Source organism: Macadamia integrifolia, chromosome 6 (assembly GCF_013358625.1).
Source record: "Macadamia integrifolia cultivar HAES 741 chromosome 6, SCU_Mint_v3, whole genome shotgun sequence".
Classification (NCBI taxonomy): Eukaryota; Viridiplantae; Streptophyta; class Magnoliopsida; order Proteales; family Proteaceae; genus Macadamia; species Macadamia integrifolia.
In genome coordinates this window covers 28,345,209-28,354,476 of record NC_056562.1, presented here as the reverse complement: position 1 = coordinate 28,354,476, position 9,268 = coordinate 28,345,209, and the positions used below count along the sequence as shown (strand labels likewise).

Here is a 9,268-nt window from a genome sequence, read left to right as displayed (position 1 = left end):
AATTTTCTGGAAAACTGTTTGGTTACCCATCCCCATTTTTGTGATTCTTTTGATCACCACTTCACATGGACTATTTATATAAGGATTAAGATTATGTGTGTCATATATGAGTTTTGCTAATTATCTTATTTCTCAGTTGAATCACATTTAGCTTTACAAGGTGTTTCAAATGAATCAATATTTCTAAGTAGAACCAACTCAAAAAAGAACCAAATAATTCTAAAAAAAGGGAATCACGTTTTACTAGAAAGACTTTCTAACAAATTATGTAACCTAACACATCCTAATGTGTTCTGATCCAACTTAATTATGTGCAACGGTGCCTAGCACCAAATGCATATAAGTGCCAACTTCATTTTAATTTTTAATTGTTTGGTATACTAACTTAAAAAAATAAATAAATAAATAAATAAAATGAAAATCAAACATATTTCAAGTATTAAATAATCATATTGGATTGGATTGGATTCGAATTCAAATCACTTGGTAGAGTGTATGAGAACTACCCTACCTAGATAGCTCTGTGTTAAGTTTCGAATCTTTTCTCCATTTTATGGTCGGTAGTATATTTAACGATATATTTATTTTAAAGTACATTTATCGATGAATTAAATTTGTTTCAAAGTTATCAAAAGTTGAATTTTCAATTAACTTTTCAAATTTAATATCTCAATATAAGCAAATCAAATTAGATTGAATCAAGCAACTAACATAGACTCGATTGATGCAAGTCCTCAGGAGATTGAGCATCACGTCCGCTTATGGGGACAGTTGTGGGGATGGATCTGATAGCCTCCGTGGAGTGTGGGAACCACCTCTAGTGTGGAGGATTCACACCTCATAAAGGGTTAACAACTGTCTCTATCCATTCTCATGTGGGGAGCTAATCTAGACTCTTCACTAATTACCTTTACGTCTTGTAATGAAGAAAAATATATTCAAACTTAATTGATTAATAGATTAAGAGCAAAAACTTTAATTAATATGTAAAAAGATAGTTTTGATTTGAGCTTCTCTCACGATTTTTACGTTTTGTTTTTCTTGGGACAGGGAGTTAGGATTCCCTCTCGAATATTAGTGGCAACCTTTTCGTTAGCATTTCTATCTTTTGAACATTCTTTTTTATTTTTTTATGACACATTAATTCATCCGTTTATCTCCGTCATCTTCTCCTCTTTCTATTTATTTTCTTAGTGAACTGAAGTCTGACTCTGATACACGTTTTCCTAAAATAGAAAAAAAAAAAAAAATCATGAGTCATGACACGAATAATGACAGCAACCACAGCACAAGATCCTTAAACGGTAGTTGCGTGAGCGTGGGGGTTGGGACTTTGAGGGATCGAGTGTGAGGAACTGATCAGGAAGACACAATAGTAGAGCCGTGTATGACAACCCTGAGTTTCCCCAGCGCCTCCCTCACATAATTCTAATCCTCCTCAGGCCCACAGATGTTTCACTACTATTCATGTGAAATTTTCTCTTACCAATGTGTTTAATACTTGAATCTCTAATTATATGAAAATCTTAAATTAAACGTGTATTATTGTATCCCTTTCAACATGTTGAAGATTTGCTCTCTACATATATGGTGGGTAAATTCAGTATAGTAATGGTCTCAATGTATTACCAAAATTGGTTAGAGTCTCTAAATGTACCATTTTTTATTATTATTATCAATTTTTTTTAAGAGTATATTTTGTACATATAGAAGGCGGTCTTTTTCTACAATAAAAATGGAAAAATGGTATATATTATATGGGAAAAAGTTGGGTATGCCGCCGATATCAAGTATGCTAGCACTCATTGTGTTTATCTCTCTCTTCCCTTTTTTCTGAAATGACCCTCATATCCTTTTTGAATGATACTCCATCATGTGTTTCTATTGGTGTTATCCGCTAGCATACTTGATATCGGCGACATACCTATCCCTCTCCCATATTATATATATGAGAAAATAATCCCCACAATATTTGAATACTATTTTCCATCTCATGAGATTTTTTCTTTACCTCTTGTACACTCATCCGGATGATTCTATTATTTATATTGTCAATGGTCAGACATATACATTTCTCCTCACACTAATGTCGTTGGGAACACTCTATACACACGTCATCAAAATAAAATTAGACTTTGTATAATTGTTTTTAACATAGAATAGTTCCTTTTGGCTATTGCCTTGTAATTCTTTCTTTTCGTTTTTAATATATTTATTTATTCATTAAAAAAACTTTTTTTTTTGGTGGAAATCATTAAAAAAACTTAGACTCTATCAAAATAATTACAACCACATGATTTTTATTTCCATTCAAACAAAATCAAGATGACGATAGATCAGTTATAATTTATAACAAAAGTCATGATGAAAATAATGATAAATATATAGGAGAGGGATCACAACAACTTTAAAGTGTAGTTTCTCACCAATGAGGGGGTGGGAAATCGAATCATAAGTAAAGATGGGTTTTAATAAGGAGAGAGATCGAGTATGAGATCCACTCATCGATGTGAGAGGGTGTACATAGAAATATGCACAGTGACATCGTGATAATATTTTCCCCTAATTTGTCTATATATTTCTTAGTCTTTTCATTTTTTTTTTTTTTTTTTTTTGCCTTCTCAATGGAGATGAAAATGGGTCACATATAGATCGAATACGGGTCAGATATGTCAGATAGAAATATCCCTAAATGGATATAGATGCAATACGATGCAAAATCGAACTTGGATTTTTGACTATCCAATTACATCCTGACTTGTTGAATCTAAATCTTCCTTCACCCGATAGATACAATTCATTTCAACCCATTTCTCTTAATTGTTTTAGCTCTTTTCTTCATGCTCTAAAATTTGTTGAATCCTCAAGATCATTAGCTACTTAATTCAAATTCAATACAATCTAACCAAATACAAATACCCTTAAACGAATGAAAATTGAATCTAAATTTTTGGCTACCAATTTACATCCCTACTTCGAGAGTTCTAAATATGAAAAAAAATAATAATAATAATAATAATAATTAATAAATAAAAATAAAAAGGATAAATTGATAATCGAAAATTTGGATCAGTCTTTTACCGACCATCGCCTTGTTTTTAAGTCTCTGTACAATTATTATTATAGGAGGTAGTGTTATTTAACCCATTATTATTATTGTTATATATATTTCTTCTTATCTTGCCAATAATTCAATATCAGATAATAGTAGAATAATGCGCCCTTAGTGACACGACATTGTTTATAATTGTTTTTCGCATCTAACAACCCTTACCCATTTCCGTTACATTACACTTACCCTTACCCTACCCTTCTCTCTCCACAAAGGGTCTCTCTCTCTCACACACATTTTCTGGAAGAAGAGAACTCCTGTAGTACCGGAATTCTGTCACCTGCAACTGCAATTCAGTCGAGAATATATATATATATATATATATATCTGTTTCAGATCTCAGCCTTCTCCAATCACCATTAGCTGTAGATAAGAGTGATAAAGTTTCGAAGAGAGCGAAAACTTTCCCCAATAATAGTTGGGTTGATTTTGTGAGTTTATCCATTAGCCGCGACTCCAATAACAGAAAACCCCTTTCAGTTTCAGTTGCTTTGATTTCTTTTTTATCCAATTTGCTCTTAATATAGACGGAAAAAGTAGTCGTCTTCTTCTGGTTGTGGCTTTTTTAGGTTTAGGTTTTCTGGGTTTCGACGGTTTATCGTCTATTTTTTTCCTCGAAAGATGAGGAGAAACCAAGATGAGCAATCTAGGGTTTTCTCCGAGCTCTGCGCTCTCATCTTCAGCCTCCTTCGTTCTCCTCCGATCCCCATATCTAACCCTTCTTCGGGCATGGCACCATCTGCCACGCCATTAAGGCGAAGGTCGATCTCGCAGGTGTCTCCAGCTGCGTTCGCTTCGCTTCTTCTCGGAATTTCGCTTTCTTTGATGCTTTGTGGTTCTGTTACCTTCGTGATTGGATTTATTTTAATGCCTTGGGTTCTTGGAATGGTCATGTTTTTCTACTTTGTTGGGATCGTTTCCAATCTCTCCGTGTTGGGTCGCTCGATTCTCTGCCCCACTGCTACATCTGCCCTGTCCCGGAAGGAGGTGCATGGTGAGTAAGGGTGTTTATAATTTCTTTCTCTTTTTCTTTTGTCGGTTTATTCATCTGCCCTGTATAGAATTGTTTTGATGGTAGAACTATCTCGTTCCAATTGCTTTCTACAGGGGACGTATTGGAAGAAGATGACTTTATTACTACATGGCAGTATCGATATTTCTTATTCTTTGATTATTTCTAATTGAATTCTTGTTTGACACCATTGTTGACATGGATTAAATTTGCAAGGAACAAGAAACATGTGAATATGTTGTTCTGCACGGTAGCTTCATACCTAGACAATTTTATTTTTTTTCCAAAGCTCAATAAATTCCTAGCAGAAACCTCCATGGTGCAATTTTTGTAATAGGGACTTCTGTCTTTTCATCTCTTGCAGTTGAACTTACTTTTGGTGCTCAATCTGGCCCTTTAGTTTGGCGTTTCTGAAGAGACTATCACTGAATTTGTTAAGTGTCCATCACAACTATATGATGATTAATCTGATCGACTTGATCGGTTATTTACCACATCCTTAATTGTTCTAGCTTAGTGTGCTTATTTGAGAAGCCTTCTCTCTTCGTTTCATAAATTTCACAGGAACTTGGTTCTTTCATCTATCTAGCATTCCATCTCAATATTATACTTCCATTCACATCACGTGGCTTCAAGATCCATTTCAATTGCGGCCTGTTTCATCTAAGTTGTAAACATGTAATCAACTTTGGAAAATGATGAGTTGAATTGAGTTGAAAAGTTTTTCAAGTTGACAGCCTGATTCTAGTTACCTGCAATTAGTTGATTAATCTGGTTGAATGAAGTTGTTGCTTGGACAATAGAAGTCTATTTTCTTAGGTGATGGTACACTTTCCGCAATTCCGCATCCATTGCGAGTAAATCTTGTTCACATGCAAGTGGTGAACGTTATGGATTGGTTCAAGAATTATCTAAATTACTATGTATACTTCATGAAGTTCTCATTAATGTCTACAAATTGGTCCAGACTGAGTAATTTTTTTAATCTGTTTTTTACTGATTTTTTGCCATACGTTTTTTCTTCTAAAATGTCGATGCAACTTCATTGCCCCTTATTGATTTGAAGGGGTAATTAAAATTATACTTCTTATTCAGCCTAAATTTGAAGTTAGATTTGATTAATTGTCTCAAAATTAAGGTCTCTTTATGGTTGTCTTCCCATTCTGTTACTTCTGGGATTACAAGACTTTTCTGCAAGCGGAGCAAAGGTTATTGATGTATAGTCTCTGTAGATTATTCAGCAATTTGCTGCTCTTGGTGAATATTTGTGTATAATGGGGGCTTCATGTGTATAGCAACTTTAACCATTCTTTTTATCCATTGTTGCAGCATGGAACTTTTTGTGAGGTTAAGCCACTGCTAGATGAAGATTCAAGAAGAGAAATGTCACCACTGAAGTGAGTTGCATTATGAGAGGGTGATGAACACCTTTAGGAATTTGTATAGTTTACAAAACTTTTATCTTTTTGTCATGCTGCTCTCATCTATCGATACAGATTTAGAATTTGCCTATCGAAGCCGAAACTATGCTTGTGTGTTCTTGGATGGCGACTACTGAAACTTTGTGGATGTATTCGACATTGAGAATGACTAGTGTATTACTGAACTGATCCAGATGGTATTAAATTAGTCGAGAATATCTACTTATCTGATTCTCATTTTATCTCTTATGTGTTTTGCTGATTTCTCCATACCCCACCTCTCTTGTTTTGTCTTAAGGGGAAAAAAATGTCTAGCTGCTAGTGAGACTTGGTGTTTGAAGAGGAAGAAGGTTCAATAGTTCTTGTTTCCTCACGGTTGGGTGCTTGGTGAATTTGTGTTAATTTGCATCAAGATATGCTTCTCTTTTTAGGCACAGCATGTATATGTGAGATGAAGTTGCAATGTAGGCAGCCTTGGCTAGATGACCCAACACCCAATTTGAGGCCTAAAAAAGAGTTGTTAACATTTGTGGAATGGTTAAGAACGCAGTTTCACTGTGCTGGAATCTAATGTGATCTTATTTCCATAACTTCTAGCCACTTTGGATTCAATTTTAAGGCACTTAAAAATGAACGGGCTTTGGGTCAACTCAGACATTTTTGGCACGTGTGATGGATCCCAAATGCTGTCGACAGTTTAATATCGACTCGAGACTTGAAGTCAATAATGCATTAGATAGGTATCTTTACTATGGACTTTGTATCACTATATGGGTTTGTGGAGCAGTGGAACCAATCAGGGAAGCGGAAGGACATCCAATCAGAAGGTATTAAAGTCAACAAGAACCAATCAGCTCAGCCGATCACAAGGGGAGTTGCTATCTAGTACAATCAATCGTGTTATAACTGGTTCAAAAAAACCTTAGAAATTATCATATCTGAAAACCCAACGATGCAATGACGAAAACCTTAAAACCAGCCAAATCTAAGGCCAATTCCAAACCAAATTGGCTGATTGAACGGATCAATGTGTGGGTCTCTTTCTTAACTGAAAATATTTTACGATATTTTTTGGCATTAAATCGTTAATATTTAATTTTTGAGTCCAAATTTCTCAAATTCTCTGTAGTGAACAGTTAAGTGCAATAAGTATTTAGCTGCTGAGAGGGTTGATCATGCACCCAGCCGTTAGATGCTTATTGCATCTAACCGCAGACGATTTTGATGCCCTGCAACATTTAGCAACATAAATTACCTGTTAACGCTTAGTTCCCACCAAGCTTATGATATTGAATCAACGAACAGTGTAAGGGTTTCATTACGCGAGAAAAAAAAAAAAAAGATTAAGTACAAGTGAATTGGTGATTTTGCAGTTTGACCATTGGACTGGTCGGTGATGCAGAGGCTTGCAGCCTGATGATGGTCAGTGATGGTCTTCCCGAATTCAAATGGTTCTCTACTCCCTAGTCTCTACCGGGAATCCACACCTTCACTGTCTCTGTATTTCAAGATAAATCCAAACCTCCACCGTCTAAGCTTGGCAGTGGTAATGGCAGATCTCTTTTATTTTTAAAGCATTAAGTAGGTGTAGAACTTAAAATAATCCCCTCTGCAAATTTGCACAAGTGAAAAAAACTTGGAAAAAAAAAAAATAAGGAACGAAAGGAAACAAGCGCAAGTGCGATATCGAGATGGCGATCTCTCTAAATATCAATCAGTTTAACAACCCAATTTACTAAATCACTCACCAATCACTATCACTCAAAATACATAGAACCCTCACAATCAAACTCAGAGGTAACCGTAAAAATAACCAGAAAAAAAAAAAAACACAAAACAAATCTCTAGAGGGAGATGTAAAAATAAAGTTCAGACTTCAGATGAAGAAAACAGAGGAATGATAAGTGAAAAGTAGGTAGAGAGGACAAATTAATAAATAAATTAGCCGGCGTAGATGTGAACACCGATAGCGATGAGGAAGATGCTGATGAGACCAAAGTAGATGATGGTGTGGACGAGGATGGAGATTCCACTAGTCTGCATGTTCCCAAACTCCACCACTCTGTTCCTGGCCGGTATCTGGAACAGAAGCCCCGGAGTCAACAGCACGAACAGCACCACCGCTATCACAACCGGCCCCCAATCCGCCATTTCCTTTGAACGAACTTTCGAACCCCTCCTCTCCTGTGTCTCTGTGTATCTCAACTCGTTTGTTTCTCAAATCTCAAGGCAAAACGACCCCCCGAGAATGAGAGAGTAAAGCCAAACAAAGAAAAGAAGAGATGGAGACTGAAGCGAGAAGCAACTACTCTAGGCGTCTAGAGAGAGAGAGAGTATTGTAATTTAAATCCAGATGATATGTTCGATAGTATGTCGAAGAGTCGAAGAAGAAGAGTACAAGCTAAGGCAATTAGCAAACAAGAGGCATCGTCGCATCGATATCGACACCTTTCGGTTTTATCAATGGACACGTGCGGGACAGCTAATGAAACGGCAGCATCAATTCTCTTTAGTTAATTGAACGGCTGCGATCTCCTCTGTTACTACACCTTCACGGTGAGATAAGCGATACCATCTCTGGAGAGTCGAGATCTCTTTGTTTCCTTCTTCTTCTTGTTCTCCTTCTTAAACCTCTTTTCTTTCTTTCTGTGGTTCTCTTTGTTCCCATCAACGTCGGGTAGAAGCGAAAGCATGAAACATCCTCCTCCCTTTGGCCCTTTCTCTGCTAAAGGTGTTTTCTGTGGATTTTATACCTAAAAAATAAATTTCCTGTTGGGAAGGCGGTTTTACCCCTGTGTAAGGATCAATAGTAGCGCATAAGTAAGTATCTATAAAGATGTTATTTTCTATTTTATGAAAGGTTGGCCGATTTTTTTGTTCCCATGTGACTAAGCGCATGAATCACTCTACTTTAAGAATCTTTTACCATTTTAAATAAGAAAAGAAGCTTAAAAGGTAATATGATTTCTACACCCAGGCACAAAAAAAAAAGGGCAAAATGGCCATCTCACCCTATGGTAAACAAAAATCTCTCCACTATTGAAACTTTGGTGTGTTCTTATTAATTCCCATACTGATGTAGGGCTACACTGCCTTTTAGAAACCCCTCTCCTTTTTTATTAATTAGTTCAACACTAAGAAACGCCAAGTGTTGCTTCTTCATTACTTGGACTATTTGACAGCAATCTCAATCAATTCTGGGTTTTTTTTTTTATATGATTTTTATAATAGGATTTTTCCTGACTTATCTAACATGATTTTTTTTTTCTTGTAAATATGTAAGGTCAATTTAATTTATAATTCACAAGGCGCTATTACATGGTCTAAGAAGAGCAAGTGTACAAAAAAATTCTAGTCTCTCCGAAGATTAGTCGAGGTGCGTGTAAGTTGGCTCAGACACCTTTGGTTAACAAAAGAACAGATAACACCAATCTGAAATAATTGTAAATTTCAAAATACATAGGGAATGAATTCTCTTTTCACCATGGGGTGAAGTGAAATTCCTTAGGAACATTCTTGGTATTAAGATTTTTGAATTCTTCATCATAAACAAATTCTATTGCTCCGAACAAGTCAAACCTGAATTTTAAGTGTAATAAATATATTTAAAATAAAAAAATATGAAAAGTCTAAAATAATCATGAACGACATACTTCAATCATTTATGATGATCACTCCAAACAGGCACAAGCTTATCGCCAAATGTCTCTTCTATTACGAAGA

The 9,268-nt window shown here is 35.6% G+C and overlaps 2 protein-coding genes across 3 annotated transcripts; one reads left to right on the top strand and one right to left on the bottom strand.

Moving 5' to 3' along the window:
• The first annotated feature begins 3,262 nt into the window (after positions 1 to 3,262).
• LOC122081603 lies at positions 3,263 to 5,787 on the top strand. 2 transcript variants are annotated; one of them, XM_042648783.1, is made up of 2 exons: positions 3,263 to 4,106; positions 4,220 to 4,458. In XM_042648783.1, the coding sequence occupies exons 1-2, from the start codon at positions 3,734 to 3,736 to the stop codon at positions 4,291 to 4,293; spliced, it is 447 nt and encodes a 148-aa protein (XP_042504717.1). In that variant the 5' UTR covers positions 3,263 to 3,733; the 3' UTR covers positions 4,294 to 4,458. The 2 variants fall into 2 exon arrangements, with proteins under 2 accessions (XP_042504717.1, XP_042504718.1); XM_042648784.1 differs by lacking the exon at positions 4,220 to 4,458 and adding an exon at positions 5,454 to 5,787 and having other exon boundaries at positions 3,269 to 4,106.
• Positions 5,788 to 7,245: 1,458 nt separating this feature from the next.
• LOC122081364 lies at positions 7,246 to 8,121 on the bottom strand. Its single transcript, XM_042648458.1, has one exon. The coding sequence runs from the start codon at positions 7,694 to 7,696 to the stop codon at positions 7,487 to 7,489; it is 210 nt and encodes a 69-aa protein (XP_042504392.1). The 5' UTR covers positions 7,697 to 8,121; the 3' UTR covers positions 7,246 to 7,486.
• Positions 8,122 to 9,268: the final 1,147 nt, after the last annotated feature.

Excerpts from the sequence above, each read along its gene's own strand:
- LOC122081603 (XM_042648783.1), top strand. The coding sequence starts at position 3,734 with ATGAGGAGAAACCAAGATGAGCAATCTAGGGTTTTCTCCGAGCTCTGC. Across the intron at positions 4,107-4,219 it reads GTCCCGGAAGGAGGTGCATG|GGGACGTATTGGAAGAAGAT; the intron begins GTGAGTAAGGGT and ends TGCTTTCTACAG.
- LOC122081364 (XM_042648458.1), bottom strand. The coding sequence starts at position 7,696 with ATGGCGGATTGGGGGCCGGTTGTGATAGCGGTGGTGCTGTTCGTGCTG.